The sequence below is a fragment of the Delphinapterus leucas genome, chromosome 15 (genome assembly GCF_059928025.1).
Source record: "Delphinapterus leucas isolate spDelLeu-1000000601 "Yukka" chromosome 15, BTC_Dleu_Yukka2, whole genome shotgun sequence".
NCBI lineage: Eukaryota > Metazoa > Chordata > Mammalia > Artiodactyla > Monodontidae > Delphinapterus > Delphinapterus leucas.
The window spans coordinates 10188889-10211814 of NC_143143.1; the positions used below are offsets into that span (position 1 = coordinate 10188889).

Sequence of the window (22926 nt, forward strand, 5' to 3'; positions counted from 1 at the left end):
TGCTTTGTTTTCAGCATACAGGTCTTGTACATATTTTGTAAGATTTATATCTAAGTATTTAATGTTTTTCAGTGTTATTGTAAATGGTGTACTGTTCTTTTACAGTTTCAGCTTCCAACTATTTATTGCTAGTATGTAGAACTACAGTTGACTTTTAACGGACCTTGTATCTTGTGACCTAGTTAAAATTCATTTATTAGTATAGCAACTATTTGGGAAAAAAATCTTTGGGATTTTGTAAGTAGGCAGTATTATTTCTTCCCTTTCATTTTCTTGTGTTAATTGCACCAGCTCTTCAACATTCCAGTGTTCCGTTGAATAGTAGTGAGAGTAGGCATCCTTACCTTGTTTGCAGTTTTAGAAGGAAATCTTTTCTCTGTGAAAGCTGTAGGTTTTTTGTAGTTGCCCTTCATCAGACTGAAGAAATTTTCTTCAGTTCAGAGTTTGTAAAGAGCTTTTATGGTGATTGGTTGTTGAATTTTGTGAAAGGTCTTTTCTGTATCTCTGGAGATGATTATATCATTTTTCTCGTTTAGTCTGTTACAGTGGCCATCAACATTAATTTTCAAATGTTGGTTCTGACTAATATCTCTTAAGAACATTTTCAAATGTTCTTAAGAGATATTAGTTAGAAGTTTCTTTTCTTGTAAATGTCCTTATTTGGTTTTGGTAATACTGGCCTAAGTGAATTGGGAAATGATATATTTGAAGAATTTTTTTGTAGAATTGATATTATTCCATTTCTATATATTTTTGGTAGAATTTGCCAATGAATCCACCTGGACCTTGAGGTTTCTCTAATGGAAAGTTTAAAAATTTGCTCCATTTTTTTCATTTTAAAATTTCTTTTAATCATTGTAGGTCTGCTCGGGTTACGGATTTCTTCTTGATTAAGAGTCGGCAGTTTGTGTCTTTTAAGGAATTTGTCTACTTTGTCTTAAGTTTTCTTTTTTTAAATTTTAACGTTTGCAGGGTCTGTAGTAATTTAATTTTAGTGATTTGTGTCTTTTTTTTGTTTGTTTCTTATTGGTCATTCTAGCTCAGGGCTTTGTCGTAAAACTTGGCGATATTGACATCTTGATCAGACAATTCATTGTTGTCAGTATCTGTCTTATGGTCTGCATTGTAGGATGTTTAGTATCCTCCCTGGCCTCTCCCTGCTAGATGTATACCAGTAGCATCTCCCTAGTTGTAACAATCCACAACGTCTCCAGACATTGCCATATGTCCCTTGGGGACAGTATCACTTCCAGTGGAGAACCATTGCTCTTGCCCTAGAACTTTCTCGGTTTTTTTCTTTTTTCCTCAAAGATCTAGCTTTTACAAAATTTCAGTGATTTTTTGCTCTTATGTTTCTTTCTTTCTTTCTTTTTGGTTGCTTTAATTTTAATTTGGTTTTATTTTATGTTTCTTAAGATGGGAGCTTAAATCATTGAAATATTTTCCAATATAAGTACTTAATGCCGTAAACTTCCCTCTTAAGCATTAGTTAACTGCACCCTATAAACTCTGGTTATTTTCATTCATTTCAAAACATTTTCTAATTTCCCCTTTGTCCTCTGGTTTACATAGAAGTGTAGTCTTTTCTTTTCTTTTCTTTTCTTTTCTTTTTTTTTTTTGGCAGCACCGCATGGCTTGTGGGATCCTAGTTCCCTGTCCAGGGATCGAACCCAGGCCCTCAGCAGTGAAAGTGCAGAGCCCTAACCACTGGACAGCCTGGGAATTCCCTGTAGAAGTGTAGTCTTAATCTCCACATACCTGTGGACTTGTCAGGTAGCTTTGTTACTGATTTTTAGTTTATTTCCATTATGGTTGGAGAACATTCTTTGTATAATTTCAGTTACTTCAGCTTTGTTAAGGTTGCTTGATGGTCATTCAGGCCTGCTATATCTGCACTGGCATTTCTCTTTACTTCTATCCACTACAAAAGTATTGAAATCTCCAACTGCCTCTGTCTGTTTCTCCTTCCAGTTCTTTCACTTTGCTTCATGCATTCTGAAGATCTGTTGTTAGGGATCACTATGCTAGAAGCTCCTTTTCCCTTGGGCTCCTTTCCTGGCAGCCTCTTTCCAGTGCAGACCGTTGTCCTGATTTGTAATAACCTAGGTTAGTTTTGTCTGTTTTTGTAGTTCATATAAATAGAATCCGTCAGCGTGTATCAGGCTTCTTCTGTAAACATGTAATTTGTGAGACATTTTGTTGGGTGTACTTGTAGGTCTATTATTTGCATTGCTGTATTGTACAGTCATCCTTTGGTATCCACAGGGGGATTGGTTCCAGGGCCACCCCCCAGGATCACAACCCACAGATGATCAAGTCCCTTATATAAAACGGTGTAGTATTTGAATATGACCTACAAACTTTATTTAAATCATCTCTAGATAACTTAAATATCTGATACAATGTAAATGCTAAATAGTTGCCAGCATGCTGCAAATTCAAATTCTGCATTTTGGAACTTTCTGGGATTTTTTGTTCCCAATATTTTTGATCCATGGTCGGTTGAATCTGCAGGTGCTGAATGCAGGGATACAGATGGCTGGCGGTATTTCTAAAATGCTTTTTTAAAATGTTTAAAACCCACAAACATAACATACATCTGCCCAGGTTTACTGAATCTTACATGATATAACATGTTAACTATGTTATTGACACCCTTCTTTAGGCCCTTCCAATTCCCATTTTGTTCTCTGTTCCTCCTGAGTTAACCATTTTCTTGAAATTGAGGGTTGTCCTTCCTGGTAACGATTTTATATTTTAAATGCATATACATTCCCACGGAAACATCTTTGGATGTGTATCCAGGCACCTACATTTTATGTATTACATTTTCTGTTTTTAAGCTTGACTCAAATGGTATCATACTGTATATGTGTTTTGTATATGTTCTTGTACGTCATTCAGTACAAGTTTTTGAGATTGACCTATTTTTGTCACGTACAGATTTAGTACTATCATTGCGACAATTACCTGTGTGATTATACTGAAGTTCATGTGTTCATTCTCGCACTTAAAATCATTTATGTTTTCTTCCAAAACTTTCGGTATTCCAAAATAGGCTTGGACACATCTCTGTGTACCTGTCAGTTTTCCTCTAAGATGTTCTCAGATGTGAGCATTGGGAAAGTGATTTGTCTGCAGTGACTGTTAAGACACTCCCGGAGTTGTGCGGGTGAAGTGTGCTGCTGATCTTACGACAGAGTCCAAGTCATTTGCTATTATAACATGTATGGTTAAAAGTAAACAACATAATTTGGTAGTATAGTGATATGTGAAGGTATGCTGGGCAGATATTAACCAAAAGAAACCCAAGTTTAGTAATATTAATTTGAGGCCAAAAAAGAAAAAGATAACAAAGTATGAAGAGTAAGACTATATAATTTATATACTAATAGGTCATTAAGTTAATAGGATAATCATTAATTTGTATATACCTAACAATGTAGCCTCAAAAGTCTAAATAAAGAATTGATATAATTTGATACAATTGATAAATTTGTAAATGGAGTCATGTGGGAGATTTTAACAAATGATGAATGCTTATAAATGGTAAATAGAGTATTTGAACTCTGAAATTTACAAACATAAGCTAGTTGTTGTATATCCAGAACTCTTTACGCAGCAAATAAATGTTTATTTACAAAACATGGATCTTTTACAAAAGTTGACTTTATATTTGTTCACAGGTAGCCTTAAAGGATTCCCCGAATATAATGTAATTAGTTAAATTAGAAGTCAATAATAAGCATGTTATTTAAAATAGAAACTCTATACAGTGGGAATCCTAAGAAATACACTTTTATTGACTTAAAGAGGACCTAATTAAAATAATTTAGAACAGGACAATATCGATAATGATACATAGCTAGACTTGTGGAAAAGCAGCTAAAGCAGTATTTAGAAGTCAGTTAGTACATTTAGCTATCATTTAATTTATTTCTTCTGTATATTTTTACCCAGGATCACATGACTAGGAGGCAGTGAATCTGGCATTTGAATTCAGGTGTCTTTCATTTATCATCTTGCTCTTAGTTGAGATTCCAAATACAAATAATTTTTCTGTTTTCTATGAAATTGTTTTCTTCTATGCTGTGTCCTTTATTTATAAAGTAGTTTTGTGCCTCTTCGTGAAATCCGTCATGCATTTGCAAAGCCTTTCAAAAGTCTTTATTTTCCAAAAAATATTCAGAGGTAGTGAAGTGGTTTGTATTCATATTAATGCAAGGACATGTTTATGTTAAGTAGTCATTGTTCTCTTTTAAATCTATTACTTTCACTAAAAGCATAATACATGCAGGTGTGTTGTCAAAATCTATAGTATTCTGTGAAGGTTTTAACACAAAATACGTTGTATGTTAATAATTCGGGAAAACCACGTTAAGTTATTAAAAAGCGTTTATGGATCTTCAGGAAGGGAGGATTCTGAATTAATTGTCATGTTTCTATTTCAGTGGAGATTCAAGCTTATTGATAGGTTAATTGCGTTATTTTAGAGATTCTGAGGAAGGTTTAACAACTTGATTCTGCATTTTTGTTTAGTATGACAAAACATTAAGCCAAATATTTGGCAAGGAAGAAACAAATGCACCTTGTAAGATATATCTGCCCTTATAATCTGTGTGAAGTAAAAGTTGCAGTTTGCTGTCATGAACATTACCCATATCCACCATTTTAGACATATTGTTCCCATTCAATTCATGTCGAGTTAGTCATTTTCAAAATTTCTTTTGACTGTCTATGAGTTTATCTGAATACACCTTTTCCATTTACTAAGACCATAAATTGACACCATTCATTTTGTCAGTCTTTTTTTTTTTCTTTTCTTTTCTTTTTTTTTTTGCCTTTTTTGTTCATGAAAAGGCTGTATTATTCCATATCTCTCACCCAAATTTGTTTGCTGAAGTGACCCAAAATACATTTTTGGGATTACTTTTGAAGTATTATCTTTGTATCCCAAAGCAGGCCCTTCTGAAACTGATGATGTTGATGACAAACTCCCCCTTTCGAAGTCTTTGCAAGGTATAACTTTTTCACTTCCATTTTCCCACATACTGTTCTTATTTAATGTTTCTTTATATTGGACAGACTGTGTTTTAGTATTTATATCTGTATTATTACTTTTCTAAATGGAAAAGGAAAAAGAAATGTATTGGCCTTTTTTTTTTTTTTAAACATATAAATGAACTTCACAAGCAACAATTTTTCAAAACCAATTTTCCCTTTTGTGAATCTAGTAATGAATCTCGAAATGGGTACATGACACACTTTCATATTTAAGGTAAAGTACACATTTATACCTTATATCAGAATAGTCAGAAATAAGGCTTATATTGCATAGTTAGTAATGTAAATATCAATAAGGTCATGTTGATACTTAGTTTTTAGAAAGGTTGTAAGATATCATTTGTAAATCCCTAAGTTTATTGATTGAATACCTCTTCGGGAATTTCTGTGTAGTGTTCCCTAACTTGATGATCATAGGCTGTTTGTGCTGGCTTTTACTTTACTTCTGTCTATTCTGGCTTTTAGCTCATAAGATTTATTTTATTTAGCTATACTTTTAATATAAATGTAATTGCTTATTTCAGATTTTTAAAGAACAAAAAGTACACGTAGAATCATTGTTTACATGTACTCTTGTAATATTCTGACCGGGTGGGACAATCACCTTAATTTTTCTTATTCTTACCCAATCTTGCCTTTTTAAGTACTGGCCTCTTCTCCGTTATCTCTCATTGTTTTGACCTCACATTTTTGTTTTCTTTGGCATTATAGTCAAAGAACCCAATGCTCCATAAATTCAAATGTTAACGTTTAATTGGGGGGTGGGGGCTGTGTGTTGAGAAAGTGTATTTAAGAAGTTAAATAAAGAAATAATTCATGGCTACAGATTTATAGATTTATCTAGTGTTTTGAGCTCAGGTGAGTTTTCAGAACATGAAATAAGTGGAAAAGAATCCCAAGATAATTATAGCACCATAAAGTTAGACATTGAAAACCAAAAACATTTTGTCTTTGCATGGCACTTTAAACTCAAAGGTGCTAGGCACTGAATGACAGTGTTTGTAGTCAATGCTCTTTAAAAATCAAGATAAAGTGTATCTGAAACCTGTGTCTGGGAATTGTACCTTTAGTATAGTTTCTTTAATTAGTTACCAATGGATGACAAAATAGACCTGATTTTCTTCCCCTCCCCCTTTGTGCTTTGTTCTTCCTTATAGGTAATATATTTTTATTTATACACGAATGCAGTGATTTTCAATCTTTTCTATGTTAGTAGCTCAGACATTTAAGGACAGAGGATAAATATTCTGGGGCAGTTTGGGCACTTGTCCTAATTGGCTCTCTTGGGTTTTAGATTACTTCTTTCCTATTTATGAGTAAAGCTTCTTCTCTGGTAGGATGAGCCTGTTTACCTTTTGACTGCCTAACCTGATACATTGCTTTATGTTCCAGTTTTTAGAAGCAGGCAGATTATATTACCTGAATTAAAATGCTTTTGAGACTAAAGGTAGTATCTTAAGTTTTAACTTATGAGTTTCCTTTAAGTGCAACTTTGATTAAATAATGGGGATTGAGTTTCCATAGCTTCCACCATAGTAAAAATGGAAAGCAGGAAACATTTCACAGCCCAACCTGAACTTGTTTATCTAGCCTTGATAGAGTCTATGAGCAAAGAAGAAATTTACTCTGGTGTGTGTTTTTGTGTGTGTGTCATTGACAGATGAGCATGGCACTTTGAAACATACTATTCTACTTCTCAAATTCTAACATCTATCAGTAATTATATTGTGTAGTTCCAGTAACTAATAGTAAATCCCCAAACCTACTTCAGTTTAATCTATATATTTACGTTTTAAAATAATTTTTTGAGCTTTCATACAGAAGTGTTACATGTTTTTCTGAATTAGATAACATTGTTTGTATTAACTGCTAAGGAGTTAAGGAATCAGTTTGTATTCATGTTATTATTTGCATTGTTACCTAGTATCTCTTCTTCCAATATCAGTCTTTATTGGTTTATTATATGTGGTATATTTTCTTTTTAGGAAGCCATCATTCTTCAGAGGGCAATGAAGGAACAGAAATGGAAGTACCAGCAGAAGGTTAGATACAGGGATTTTTACTTTGCTTTATTTGTATTATGTTGTTCTGTACTATAGAGAATATTATCCTTAAAACGCCTTCTTTGGAAATGAAATGATGATTGTTATGGTATGCCTTCTTAGCCAACAGGTTGTTTTTTAGTCCTAAGATGATATTTAATATACCTCTTTTACTGTACTGAATAATAAAGCGTATGGGGAGGAAAACTTAAGTGGTAAGTACAACTCTTCATGATGCAAAATGCTGCCCATTTTTTCTTGGTCATTTTTTGCCATATTTTGAAAGAATGGTTTTGATAGTTAGAATTAAAATTATTACTGGCTCTGTTCATATTTCATTTAAAACATACTATTAGTACCATTTTTTAAAGTAGGGTAATGTATTCTCCATACGATTAATGAAAGAAAGATCTCCTCTCGGCTCATTTTTGTATCCACAGCCACCCCGTGGACTGCTTTGTCTCTTAGCCAGCCATCCTCCTTTGATTGTAGGATTGAATGGATATTCAACTATGATACAGCTTTTTTAGTTATTGGAATCTTGAGTTAAACGGTTACCATGCAGAATGGCTTCCTGTTGCTAAGCCGTTTAGATAGTTCCAAAAGAGTTTTTGTAGATTTCTCCCAAGGAAAATAACTGGTTAAGGTAACTGGACATTGTTTTAGAATTATTATTTCTCACATAAACTGGTTGTGTCAAGCCTTATTTTTTTAAGAATAAAAAGGAACTCTATTGTGTACCTTTTTATTCCTTATATTTGCTTTTTTGTTTTATTTTTTTAAAATCAGTAATTAGATCGTTTACTTTCTTCGAGTGGAGGGAGTTCTGAAGGTCCCTGGAAAGTTGACTGATCTTTCCGAATTCAGTTGTAGAATTAGAGTATTCTAATTGGAATACATTTCTTGCAGAAGTATTGAAATGCTCATTTTAAATAATATTTTAAATTTCTTGTTGAGTTTTTTTAATAGACGATGGTGTGGATGAAATTTTTTTTGTTTTCTTTTACTGTGTGTAGGTAATTAGATATTTCCTCTGTAACAAAATCCTCTGTTTTGGATAGGCAGTATTTACAGCAAGGAGATACCTGTATACAAGACAGATTGTACTGGGGTTCATTGGGCAATGTGAATTAGATATTAGGCTTTGAACTACTTTATTTTTGAGGAAATTTTTATCGTCATATTGCAGTGTTAATAGAGTCGAATTGAAGTTCGGTTCTGTTCTTTATTCCTTTACTAACAAGTAAACATAATCTTTGGCAAATCAATTAATCTCTCAACCTTTGCAAAATGAAAAGAGAGTTGATGAAGATACTCTCTAGCTGAGCTTCCAGCACTAACATTCTGATGTACATTTGTTTTGTGTAGTAACACAAATATTTAATTTTGTAAAGTATGTTGCATATAAAGTTAGGTGATACAGTCCTGTGTGCATTTGTTATAGTCACTGTTTTGATATGAAGGTCCCCATTGCAAAAAATTTGATTGTGGTTTTATTTAACAATATAAGCCACTCCTAGGATTTCTGAAAGGAGAGGAGAAATAGTTTAAAAAGAATAATAAAACCTTTGTTTTTATCCTAGTGCCTTCTAGTTACAGCAGGAAAATAATTGTGACTTCATTATAATTTTATTCCTCTAAAAATAAAAGTTTTTTGAGTCCATTAATGCAGGTAATTTGGTATTGTCTAATAGTTTTCCAGAGTTTCTCTACTTTTTATTTTCTTTTATCCCTACTTACAATGAAAAGGGTCAGATATTTTAACTTAACAAATATGAGATGAATTAAAATGCCAGTAAAATTTTATAGTAGGCTGCTTTTGGAATATCAAATCAGTAAAATGTTGGAACATAATAGAAAGTGCTTTATAATGAATGTCATTTTAGAATTTTATTTTTTTCAAGATTCTACTCAACATGTCCCTTCAGAAACAAGTGAGGACCCCGAAGTTGAGGTGACTATTGAAGGTTAGTTATCTAAAAGCATTGATTCCAAAAGTTTACTTCTGGTCATAAAAATATTTGTCACATTCACATTGCTAAGTATGCATTTCATTCATTTTTAAAGGAAACTTGTGAAAAAAACCTGAAGCATATATGTGTATGTGTGACCAAAGCAGCCCATATCCCACCAGCACACCCAGTGCTTTTGGGAGTTTTAGACAACAAAAGTAAGCCGTGAAAATGAGCAGTGGGCCAACCTATATACTTTCTATCATTGGGAATAGAGAATTTTTAAAAAGCGAAAACTATGACCAGACTGGATGCACACAAAAACAGATTTATAACCTGTTTATTGGGTGTGATACAAGAGACTTAATTAGTACTGGAACCCCTGTGTCTACCTTAGTGAAGTGGAGGAGAAGGTGTTGATAGTTTTCCCCCATAAAATGCAGTTAGAGACTAGCATATAATCTGTCCTTCAAAACTTTGGAAGCAGCAGCTACAAAAATATTCGAAGCTAATCTCTCTATATAGTTAAAGTTGCTTCAAATGTAGTTTTGTCTTCAAAGATAATGCATGAATGCAGATGAGCCAGTTTGTCCTGAATTATTTAAAGATTCAGCTAATTATTAACAGTATCATGCTTTATATTTAATAATTATTAAATGTGTATTGATTTTTTTTCCTTTGAAGTTATCTCACACTATTCCTCTGTAAGTTCTTTCTCCTCAAAGTAGGTTTCTCTAAGGTAAAAATACAGCTCTGTTAACCCCCGCCCTACTCCAGTGACCCTCTACTCAGTGGTAGATGTCACTTTATTGTGTATACATCTAAAAATAATTTGATGTATATATACACCCACGCATGTTTCGTTTTGCGAAAATATATGGGTGTTTTCAGCATACAGCATTATAATGAACAAATAAAATACACACATATCACATTTTCCGTAGTTATTTTCCCCATAACTTTACATCTTGGTACTTCATCATTATTCTTTTTTTTAACTGCTACATAACCTTTCTTGGTTTGCTATCTTTGTCTTTCCTTTTTTAATAACCTGTCTCCTACTGGTGTCCACTTGGTTATTTGTGGTGTTTGGCTACTTCAAGCTATTCAAAGTGTTTGTCTTCATTGCTTCTAAATTATAAGTTGATTGGTGGCTTTTACCTAATATCAGAAATTTTCTCATACTTTGTGTGTTAACATCTCAATTTAATATACATATTTTATCATTAACATAATTTTACTAACCTAAAAGCAGTTTTGAATTGTTTCTAGTCAAGTAAGTAAGTAATTAACTAATTTGTCCACACCGGGCGGCATGTGGGATCTTAGTTCCCCAACCAGGGATCGAACCCCAGCCTGTTGCAGTCTTAACCGCTGGACTGCTAGGGAAGTCCACAAGAATTGAATTCAATTGCATTTTAAGTTGTAACTCAACTATGAGAAGAAAATCTGTAAATATTATATTATGAACACTAAGAACCTTTTCCTTCCTATAGAGATAAGAAAAATTGATGATTAAAATTATTAGCATAAAGCTTTTAAATAGGACTGATAACCACATTGATTTATCTGAAAACAAATCTTAAAACACATAAAGGCTATGTTAGAATTGTTTAGAAAATAAACACTTGTTTTTAATAGTATAAGACCTTTAAAGGGATGTCAAGATAATTATGAAATAAATGGCCCATAAACTTGAAATGTGTGTTAATCTTTTCAGTTTTAACTCTTTGGAGGGAGTGATAAATCCCATTTCTTTTAAACTAAGACATAGTACCAGAAGTTTGATACATCATCCAAATTTGTCAACAAGTAGAATTTTGCTCTTTAGGCTGCTGCCTTATGTTCAGAAGACCAGTGAAATACCAGGTCTGTGTAACGTAATTACTTTTCAGGGTAGCATTTTCTGTGGGATATGTGTTTATGAACAAACTGTTATATACCAACTAATTAAATTGCTAATTAATTGTTATCCATACATTAAAGGAAGGTGAAATGTAATCTGTGATACTAACAAGGCAGGTCAAATGAGAACTCACATGCACATCTTTTTGATAAGTATATTGTATTTTTTTTCTGGAAAGATGATTATAAAATGCTAGAAACTAGGAAAATATCCATAGTTAGAAAATTAAATTTTGATACATTCTCATATTAGAAAAAATATATTGGCATTGAAATGGTAACTTTTTAAAAAAAATATGCGATCTGAAAAAAGACCCCTAGTGTAATATGCTTAGTGAAAAAGAAACAAAAACCTGCCTTTCAAGAACAAGTCACCTTTAAAAGGAAAAGTGTATCTAGAGAACTATGTTAGTTTTGTTTAGGAAAATACTTGTGCTTGGAAGGAAATAAGATAATCCTGCTTGCCTGGGGGTGACTTTTGTTTTCTCATATTGTATCTTTCTGCATTTCCCAAAAAGTTCATAGAAAAGAAAAAAGAAACTTTGTCATCAAGTAAGTTTGTAAGATTTTCCACAGTACTTTAACCTTGATATCTTTATTTGCAATTATGTGACGTTATGAAGGGTTTAATTGAGATTGACGCAGACACGTTAAACTGCAGGAAATAGTCTGTTGAGCTGAGATGTGCTCTTCCATTTGTGATGATCAATTTGTTATTGAAGACAGTGGTGCGCATGTATAACTTCTGTGACTTAGGTTTGGGAAATACCCCTTGGAGTAATATGGCTGTGCGTGCCTTAACTTCATAAACATCATGACTACATTTCTGGGTAAAATCAGACTGTTGTCAGGTCTCTGACACATGCATGTCTTTGATAAGTGTAGAGACAGTCTTACCTAAGAGTTGTTTGAGGCCTGGCTGTCATGAGTGTGCTAATAACGGGAAGTGTTTTGCTTGAGAAGAGGTCTCCTTACAGTGCAGTTCACTTTCAGTGCATTTTCCCCCGAACTTGAGTCATTCACACATGTTTATTCTGCTGTGGCCTAACCCCCTGATTGTTTCTTAACTTAATTTGTCTTCAAATTGATTTTTTAAATTTAATTTATTTATTTATATTTATTTATTTGGCTGTGTCGGGTCTTAGTTGTGGCACGTGCGGGCTTATCTCTAGTTGTGGTGTGCGGGTGTTCTCTCTCTAGTTGTGGCACGTGGGCTCTGTAGTTTGCGGCATGCTGCCTCTCTAGTTGAGGCACACGGGCTCCGTAGTTGTGGCGCGTGGGCTTAAGTTGCCCCGCGGCATGTGGGGTCTTAGTTCTTCGACCAAGGATTGAGACCGAGTCCCCTGCATTGGAAGGCGGATTCTTTACCACTGGACCACCACGGAAGTCCCTTCAAGTTGATTTTAAGTAGATTAAAAAGGTTTAATTTTGTGTCTTCTTAAGTAAGACTCTTCTTGAAATTTTAAATTTTCTTTCTTAAATAAATTGAAAAATATACATAAATATTTACACACCGGAATGCAGTTCACAATACCACCTATATATGGACTATACTTTTTTTTTTTTTTTAAATAATTTATTTAACAATCTAGGAACTTTGCAGCCATCAGCAGTTCCAGTGCAATTTCAGGTGCAGTTGGAATTCAGGAATCTCCATGGAGCTGTTAGTGTAGCAAACCTTGTAGGTAAAATACATGTATACTTTTGATAGCACACGTGAAGGGATCTTTCTAAAATTGACATCATTAGTTTCGTTCTCAGCAAACTGACCTGGGCCACTCAACATGGCTTTTATTGTTCCTGATGTTAGCACGTGTTCTCTTTTTACAGTAAATTCGTGACCATCCGAAGATATCAATTTTACATGCATGGCATCAGGGCCCTCACAGCCACTGTAGGTTTTCTCTTCTCCATCCACTATGTTCTTATGAAATTCTGCTTTGCGTCCACAGGAACTTTAGTAGTTTCTCATCAGCTCCGCAGCAACCACTGTCACCGCACCGGGTCCCCGTGCGCCACCACAGCCCTATGCCAGGGCCACTTTGGATAACACTGATTTAGAGTTTGAATAGTTGGATTTCATCCTCTGATGGTATCCTTTTTCATGAAATTTATGCTTAGGACATTCATAAATACTTGGCTGCTGCACAAAATTAAGGACTACACTATTCAAATGTTCATTTAATCAGTCCACAAACACCAGGCACCTTGTATGTGCTGGAGGCTGTACTAGGTGCTAAGGTGTGAACGAGATAGGCAAGTCCATTGGAGAGTTTTGAACAGAGAAGTGATAAGTTCTGTCCTCCTTTTTGAAGAAACAGGGCTGCTGTAAAGACTGAGAGCAGACCACAGTGGAAGCAAAGCTATTGTAGCTATCCAGGGCAGAGAGGGAGGTGCTGTAGAACTGGATGGTGACAGTAGGGGTAAGGAGTGACCAAATTCTGGGCATTTCTGAAGATAGAGCAATAGCCTTTGCTATTTGTCACTGTTTACTTATTATGCTTATCTTATAAATGTCACATGAGAGTTCATAGAATCTATGTAATTGGGTAGGTTATCATTTGAATACTTTGTATTTTCAACTTTATAGTTGCTGACAATCACTTAGTGAGCGTCCAATTATTATGTAAAAATAAGACTTTTGGAGGATTTAGGACCTGGGTCCATGGGTGGCAAATGCCATCTATTAATTTGAAATGTGTAGGGGTAATTAATTAAGAGAAAGAGTGCCTGGTTTATTTTGATTTGTTTCTTTTACTTTGAATAGGTGTCAGATTATTTGATAAAACATTACCAATTTGATTATATTGAAAAGAGTGTCAGAAAAAAATTTTATATGCTATTAATGCATTCATCAAGAATTGGATGAGTTTAGTAACACATTTTAGCTCTGAGCTCTGTGTTATCTATAGGCATATTTGTAAGTATGTTGCAAAAAGGAAAACAGGAGTTTTTTAGATAGTAATTTTGGGTTAGGGTCTGTTACTGCCCTTTTTCAAGGGGTGGGAGGCTTGTTTTTTTTGTTTTTTTTTTTTGCGGTACGCGGGCCTCTCACTGTTGTGGCCTCTCCCGTTGCGGAGCACAGGCTCCCGACACGCAGGCTCAGCGGCCGTGGCTCACGGGCCCAGCCGCTCCACAGCATGTGGGATCTTCCCGGACTGGGTCACGAACCCGTGTCCCCTGCATCGGCAGGCGGACTCTCAACCACTGCGCCACCAGGGAAGCCCGAGAGGCTTGTTTTTAAGACTGAGGCATAGCTGTCACATATTTCTCACTGAATTGCAGCTTTTGCATGTTAAAATATCTTGAAATTCATTTTATAAGCTTTTAGTTTTGATGATGTAAATATTTTTAGTTTGGGCTTAAATTGGAAGTGTCCAGAGATATGTGTCTTTTTACACAAAAGTGGTTGTTTATAATGTTGAAGCACCATGATAGTTAGAAAACAGTGCTGCCTGCTGGACTGATTGTTAGAGGCAGACTGGTTTCTGCTACAGAGAAATAATTTGGATCCTTTGTGAAAGAGATTTTGAGGTCAAGAGTAACAGTTTTTCATACTTTTTCAAAATCAGAGTTTTTTGCTGCAAGAGTCCAAAAAAAAAAAGAAGGTGTGGTTGAGTTCATAGCTCTTCTTGATCTAATTCTATGTTTCATATGAATTAAAACACTCTAAAATCAGGTAATAAATAAATGTGTTAGTCTTTTAATAAAATGTTATGTTGTGGTATTTTATCATCACACATGATTCATTTCATCTCTGTTTACATTTAATGGATTGACTTCATTATTTGTCACTGGAGAAAAATGTGATAATCACTTTTTAATATTTTACAGTCTTTGTTAAATCATTTGTTATCTTGTTAAAAAACACTCTCCTAGATTTGTCTTTTTTCTATTTATGGTCGATGAGGTTACTTTTATAAAATATATTTATACTATTAAATCCTTTTGTTTTGAAATAAGTTAATCTGATTGAACAAATGAGGTCTTGGACACTAAAGAAAAGCTCTCTTGCCCTTTCCCCTTGGCCTCAATTTCAAACCGTTCAGATTACAATTGGGATGAATATAATAGAGCACTGACTTTTCATTACCATCCTAAAGCTATATTTTATTTTATACCCTTTTGGTTTTCATGTTATATTATTCAATTAGCAATAATTTTAAATGATAATCTATAGAGATATTTAGGCTGCATTAGCCTGTAAGGAAAATACTTTTGTTTTAAATGTCATTGCTTAATGTTTGTAAAGAAATATTAATACTAAGCATTTAAAATGCTTTGACAATATTCATAGGTGAAATGAGTATATTTCATTTTACCCTTTGCAAATTAGCCTGAAAATACTCTCAGGCGTCTAAAAATCTTTGGAAATTGGAAAGGGGGGGGTTTGTCAGCTGTGTTCAGAATTGAAAGCCAGACATTAGAGAAATACCTAATATGTTTTCCAAAATGTATCTACTTAGGTGTGAATCTAATTATTTAATAACCTATTCAAGAATCTTTTGACCATTTTTAATCCTTGTAGTAGTTTAATCATTATGAGCCCATGTTACATAGTCAAGTTTTATTTTACTGGTAGTTTGTCATTTTTAAATTGTTTTTTACTACAAATTTTTTTTTGTTTTTTCTGGATTTGAACATGGGTTTCTACAGTGGAATTCAACGCGTGAAAGTTTTTGTAGTGTCGTAAGTTGTTTATATGATAACTTGTTCCTGAAATAGTATTCCCTTTCCCAGCACATAAATGGGTCCTAATATGACTTTATCCGGTATCAGTGACATTGATACCTTTTTCTCTTATTGGTTTGAATAGTCAGTCAGTAAATGATTTTCGGTAATCAGAATATCTGTTGACATTACAGTTGGCCCACCATATCTGCAAGCTTTAAACAACTGCAGATGGAAGGTATTCAGAAAGAGTTTTTTAGAAAATTCTAAAAAGCAAAACTTGAATTTGCCATGTGCCAGACAACTATTTACATAGCACTTACATTGTCTTAGGTATTAGAAGTAATCTAGAGATGATTTAAAGTATAAGGGAGGATGTGCGTAGGTTGTATGTGAATCATATGCCAATTTATATAAGTGACTTGAGCATCCGTGGATTTTGGTATCCACAGGCTTTGTCTGTAAAGGAAGAACCCAAAGTCAGTGAACAAGGGCAGCCATGTCTGTGTTCTCTGATGCTATGGTAGGAATGAGATTTAAGTATTTTAGGCTTTAGTCAGATTTTCCCTTGATTAACATACAAAGTATATAAAAGTTATCCATTGCTGTCCAAGGCATCATTGTATATTAGGCTAAATTTGAATTTCTTATTGATTTTTGAGAGTTAACCTGTTTAGCTGAAAGAATGATACCCATAATTTCATCTCAGCTTCACTGTCTAGCATATGACATGGTTAAGTCATATAGCATTCTCTGGTCTTGTTTGTTTAGCTATAAAATGAGAATGAAAGTTATACTGAAAAGGGGAACTTAGTGTATCTCGTGGTATCTTTTTGTTACTGCTGTTGCCTTTAACCCAGTGATTATTTTCTTCTTCATCCCACATTTTTTTAAAGTATAGATATCTGAAAAGGGTATTTTCAATAATTTATAGATGGTGTTTGAGCAGAAATCCCAGTAATGTGCCAACTGATATTTTCAGGGACCAGAAGAAGATGACAGTCGATAGCTTTTCTCACTTGATCCAGTGTCCTTTATTCTAGCACCAGATGTATTGAAGTATCACAGCAGAGTTGAGTTGCAGGCATAGCCGCAAAGAACTCTTACTACAAACTCTTGGGTAGTCTATATTCTGTGATTAAATATATGATCGCTCATTTTCTCCATACGTGGGTATTGTATTGGATGAATCAACAATACCTGTTTCACAAATAATATAACCTTACTGCTTTTAGTTTTGTTGGTTAAAAGTTTTTAACATACAGTTTTCCAACCTCCTTTATGTATGCTTGAATTTTGTATAAGCTTAAATATTTTTCCATTCAAGATATATTTTCTCCCCGTTTTCTTATATATTTGTATAGTTGTTGGTAGCTGTCTCCATTAAAACCTTTTTCTTGGAAGACTTAAAATACACTATAATTCTAGACAGCTGTCTGAGAGGAGTTAGGAGAAGGGGAAATTTGTATGACTTAATTCAGATTAAGCAAACTGAAGAAAAAGGAGCAAGACATAGGAAAACGAGGCTTATTCACTTGAGCACCTCCGAAAAGAGTAGGAAAGCTGGAGATGTAACTGGGAAAAAATACGCAGAAAATGGCAACACAGATACAGCGGTTGCTGTCCCAGTCGCATTTAAATCCCCCCACGTCTTTCGAATGCTGAGAATGTTACAGGCAGTGGCTGTCACTCATTTAGACTGTTCCTCCAGTGATGATAGTTTTCTTTTTCAAGACGATGATTATTCTCCACCTACCAAGAGACCAAAGAGCAATGAGCCTCCCCAGCCGCCAGTCACAGAACCTGCCAATGCCGGCAAACGGAAAGTGAGGGAGTTCAACTTTGGTAAGTTGTCAATGAAATGTGGTCCTCTTTTCTTTTCTTTTCCTTCCGAACTTTTTCTGTTACTGAAGAGTTACAGCATTCTTTGGGGAGGATGCCTTAAATATATTACTGCCTTATAATCTAAGCTGAGGAAAGCCATGGACAGTTTGAAGTAACCTTAAAGACACTGCTTACACATGTTTGTGTATACCAAAGCATAAGACATTGTATCTTCTGTTGTTAACTAGAATTGGTAGACTTAAGGGAATTTCCTGGCAGTCCAGTCATTAGGACTCGATGCTTTCACTGCTGGGGCCCAGCTTCCGTCCCTGGTCAGGGAAGTAAGATCCCACAAGCCGTAATGTGGCCAAAAAAAAAAAAAGGGTAGACTTAAAAATCAGTGTCAATGACTTAGTAATTCAGTTATTTGTTTGAGATTTGGATCACTTCTTTATTTCAGATATAATTTTTATATTAATTTTTCTTGCTTTGTGTAACTGCTGGCCTCTAATCTAATCAAACCACAGTGGTATCCTTTTGAAGGGACTAAGTAAAATGTTAGTGGCAAGATGTGTTTGTGATCCATATTTTGAATAAATAGAACATTTAGCTTTATACGTTTTTTAAATAGTACTTTAATATTTTAAGTTGTCTTAGTCATAATTACTGAATATAAATTGAAGTTACATATATAGTACGTTTATATATATTCTTTAGCATGCTATTATAAGTTGCAACTGTATATAAAGTCTTATTTCCGTGTTTTAGAAGGTTTCCTGCACAGTCTTGGGGACCTTTCTCTTTTTCGCCTCACTTTGAGGTGTTTAATTGACGGGTCTTTTCTGCCCTCCTGCTTTTCAGAATTTATAAGTTTAAAAAGAGGTACTCAGTATGAAGTGTTCTGAAAATAATCTTTAAACAACCCTATAATCTCTCATTGAACCAATTATAAGAACTGCAAAAAAAGATAAAGTCCTTAGGAAAACAGTAAAATTATATAGACAGGTGGATTATTAAAAATCAGGATATGTTATGTAGAAAATAAGTCGTTAGATGTTGGGTCATCTTAAGAACATATTAGTGCCTCCAAACAGGGATTTATCATTGAGTTTTAACTTTCTCTCAATTTTCAGAGAAATGGAATGCTCGAATTACTGACCTGCGTAAACAAGTTGAAGAGTTGTTTGAAAGAAAGTATGGTAAGTCTAAACTCAAAAATTCCTGTAAGGTTTTGTCCGTAAGCTTTTTAACAATGGAATTACTGTTCATCTAATGTGAACAAGTCCCATTCTACCAGTGTTTGTGCGTTCCTTCCTTATCTGTCGCTGGAAAGGTAGTGGATAGTGCCTGTCCAAATATTAGAAATTTTCTTTCCAGATCACAACAAAGCTTTAGAAGTTTCCTTTCGTTAATTATCAATTAATATTTCCGTTAAACTTCCAGCATGCGTGTTTGGGAGTTTATTTATATATTTCTTGCAAAATCTTGAATCTTGGAGATTTAACTGAAGAGTGTTTTCTTAAGCAGTAGTCTTCGTTAAACCTGATGTGTTAAATCTTGTATTCATCTAGATGCTCTTATTTTCCCTACTCTCGATAGATACCTGAGTTTGTTAGATCTCAAATTCTCTTTTCCTTTTATTTTAATATTCCGTCCTATAGCTACCTTTATATAGTAATCAGAGAAACAAGATTTATTATCACCTGGTATCAAATGCTCACCTAGAAATAGCAAAAATTGTTTAAAAATATCTGTTTTGTTGGGTTTTTTAAATGTGGAGAATTCTTTGCAAATGACTGGCGAAGCTGTAAAATTGTATAATACACTAAATTGTAACTTGAAAGTCTGTAGTGCTATCCTGCATTACTGAGCTTCTCTAAGTGAATTTTTAATTTAATTTAATTTTTTATAAATCTCTTTTATCCATTTTTACTTTTGGCTGCATTGGGTCTTCACCACTGCGCGCAGGCTCTCCCTAGCTGCGGCAAGCGGGGGGCCACTCCTCGCCGCGGTGCGCCGGCCCCTCACCGCGGCAGCCTCCCCTGTTGCGGAGCACGGGCTCTAGGTGAGCGGCCTTCAGCCGTTGTGGTGCGTGGGCTCAGTAGCTGTGGCTCACGGCTCTAGAGCGCAGGCTCAGTAGTTGTGGCGCACAGTCCCAGCTGCTCTGCGGCATGTGGGATCCTCCCGGACCAGGGTTCTAACCCGTGTCCCCTGCATTGGCAGGCGGACTCCCAACCACTGCACCACCAGGGAAGCCCCTCTAAGTGAAGTTTTTAAATGATAAACCACATTGGGCTTATTTACTTTAAGTAACTTGAACAGTTCCCTATCACGGATTATAACAGTCCTCAGTGAAGATCTAGAATTAGAGTAGACTTCATGAGGAATTCAGTAACTTTTTCTTTATTTTTTTATTTCTTTATTTTTTTTTTTTGCGGTACTTGGGCCTCTCACTGTTGTGGCCTCTCCCGCTGCAGAGCACAGGCTCCGGACGCGCAGGCTCAGCGGCCATGGGTCACGGGCCTAGCTGCTCCGTGGCACGTGGGATCTTCCCGGACCGGGGCACGAACCCGTGTCCCCTGCATCAGCAGGCGGACTCTCAACCACTGTGCCACCAGGGAACCCTTCTTTAATATTTTCAGTTATTTTCTTAAGGTTCTCAGTATTTTTCCCATGTTTCAGTAGTCAGAGTCTACTGCCTGTGATTTTGTTTTATTTTTTCTTGTCTGTATAAATTTATTTATATTTTATTTTTGGCTGCGTTGGGTCTTCGTTGCTGCGTGCAGCCTTCCTCTAGTTGCGGTGAGCGGTACTCTTCATTGCAGTGCGCGGGCTCTAGGCATGTGGGCTTCAGTAGTTGTGGGTCGCGGGCTCTAGAGTGCAGGCTCGGTAGTTGTGGCACACAGGCTTAGTTGCTCCGCGGCATGTGGATCTTCCCGGACCAGGCCTGGAACCCATGTCCTCTGCATTGGCAGGTGGATTCTTAACCACAGCGCCACTAGGGAAGTCCTATTGCCTGTGATTTTATTTAGACCATTTCAAAGTAAAAACTCACAACATATTCTTTCTACATGGAAGCACTATAACGTGGTGGTTAAGATTACAGGCTATGGGGACAGACTGTCTGGCCATGTTCTCTTAGTCCTCTCTGAGCCATTTGTGAAAGGCATGAGAACTATAGCTCTACTCTGAAGATTTGATGAGATAGATGAGATAGTGCTTGTGAAGTGCTTCCTATAATACTTGGGATGTAAGTACGTAAGAAATGCTTGCTGTTTATATTTTTGTTATTGTATTCTTAATTCAGTACTATTATGAATAAAAGTAATTTACTTATCACAGTTTTATAAATTTCTGTGTTTCTCGTAGAGAGAAGCAAAAGTTATGTTTTTACTTCTCTTGTGATGGTGATATATTTATTTGATTATTTTGCATATAAGAATAATGTTTACCAATCAGTGTGAAATTATGATAACAATATTCACATTTCATAATTTCAAAGCATCTTTAATGGTAATTGCCTTCGGGGAAGGTATTTTCATTGTTAAATGTGAATATGATTTTCAGATATAGTATATCAACGAAGGATATTAACTCTAACTCAGAATTAATGTGTAATATGGTACACTTGAAACTTGAGTACAAAGATTAATGTTTAGCAAATAAACTTTTACATAAAATACCAGCAAAAAAGTGGACCTGTTCTGAGAGGTGATTCCTGAGGGAGCAGGGGCTGAGGGGAGTCCACCGTAGTCATTTTTGCTTTGGAACCTTTCTGGCAAGGTCAGTAGCATCTGTGCTGTTCTTTTCACTGGAAAGCAGTTTATATAACTGTGCTATATGTTAATTACACGAACTAGAAACCTTTGAAAGAATTAGTGGTGTTTGCTCTGTAGTCATGGAGAATTTGGCGTGGCTTTACTTAGTATCAAAATGTTTGCAATTTTTAATGCTAGCTAAAAATGTGCTTGTGTTGTAGATGAACGTAAACTGATGCTTTTTGAAACTTTTTATTGTGAAATTCATACTTCCAAAGACCCTCTATTTAAATATCCATCACCCAAGTTCAACAGTGTTTAATATTTTATAATATTTTCTTTCTTGTCCTTTCCTGTCCTCTTTGTGATGCAAGAACATTTTAAAACTCTGATGTCCAAGACATCATGTCATTTCACCTCTCAAAACTCTAAATTGTAAAATTCCAAGTTGGGTGAGAGGAATGCATTGTCTTAATCTCAGTTCCATTGTCACACCTAAAAACATTACACTGTTTAATACCCAGTGATATTTAAATGTCCCCTATTGTTTAGAAAAACTGACTCTTTGTAGTTTGTTTAATAAAACTATCAAAGTCTGTTCATTGTATTCGATTCTTAAGATTCCTTGTGCATTTGGCTTGTTGCAGTTGTTGTATTATTTTACTCTCGGTAAATGAATCTTAGAATTTTTACAGTTCAGAAAAATGTTCTGCTTCAGTTATTTTATTTAAAAATCCTTTTTACGTGAACATTTATGTTTTTAAAATATTACTTCTCATTATATGCTGTATGTATTATCTGAAATTAGCTGGTATATTTTTCTGGGGTCATTTATGGTTCAAATTTGAGTAGAAAGTCTGCCTATATCTACATTATTTCAAAATAATATATTATTTCGTTGCAGTTTTGACTAAGTAGAGTGCTGGCATCTTTGGTGGTATTTTCCTCTTAGTTCTTCTGTACTATTTTGCTTCTGATGCAGTGATAATAAAAGTTACAAAGCAATATGTATGTATTCGATTATTATTCTTTTCTACAAACTGTGCTTAATCCTTGTCATTTCATAATTTTCCCTTTCTCTTTTTACCCTTAAAGCTCAAGCTATAAAAGCCAAAGGTCCTGTGACGATCCCGTACCCTCTTTTCCAGTCCCACGTGGAAGATCTTTATGTAGAAGGACTTCCGGAAGGAATCCCTTTTAGAAGGCCATCTACTTACGGAATTCCTCGCCTTGAGAGGATATTACTTGCAAAGGAAAGGATTCGTTTTGTGATAAAGAAGTAAGACTCTTGGACTTTGGTCTTTGTTCTTGATTAGTGCATCTTTTTATATCGTTGACAGATATTCACTAACCACTAGGGCTATATTTAAATTAAGTTTGAGTTATTATATGCTGTTTTACTTCTGCTTTTCAATGTGTCTATGTCAGTTATGCCAGGGTTGGCTTTTGGAGTATGAACACCTGTCCATTCCTGACTGGCGTACCACTGTTATTTTCTTTTACAATTTTTCTCTACGTATGCTAAAGAAAATATTGAAGTATCAGTGTCTTATTTTTTTAGGCCTGAATTTTAAAAACCATAGGTGGAAATAAAGTCGATTATAAAATAAAAATAAACAATAGAAGTAAGAATGAAAAGAAAGAAATAGCAGAATGCTATAAATTCTTTAGCACTGACGTAAGGGTTGTAGCAAGGAGCTTTAAACAAAA

The 22926-nt window shown here is 34.9% G+C and overlaps 1 protein-coding gene and 1 pseudogene across 12 annotated transcripts in view; one reads left to right on the forward strand and one right to left on the reverse strand.

Annotated features, from left to right (window-relative positions):
* GTF2I (general transcription factor IIi) overlaps positions 1 to 22926 on the forward strand; it is a 95550-nt gene that overhangs the window by 43812 nt on the left and 28812 nt on the right. For 3 of the 12 annotated variants that reach the window (XR_016387774.1, XM_022588111.3, XM_089895791.1), the window contains 6 exons: positions 4960 to 5019; positions 7050 to 7106; positions 9011 to 9073; positions 17369 to 17479; positions 18592 to 18657; positions 22312 to 22495. Coding sequence is in view for 11 of the 12 variants with exons in the window: in XM_022588111.3 (XP_022443819.1) it covers positions 4960 to 5019; positions 7050 to 7106; positions 9011 to 9073; positions 17369 to 17479; positions 18592 to 18657; positions 22312 to 22495 (541 nt within the window). In the remaining variant the exon portion in view is untranslated. The remainder of the gene's footprint in view (positions 1 to 4959; positions 5020 to 7049; positions 7107 to 9010; positions 9074 to 17368; positions 17480 to 18591; positions 18658 to 22311; positions 22496 to 22926) is intronic. The other 9 variants (XM_022588112.2, XM_089895792.1, XM_022588114.3 and 6 more) reach the window with 5 other exon arrangements.
* On the reverse strand, positions 11782 to 14549 carry LOC149747388 (elongin-C pseudogene; annotated as a pseudogene).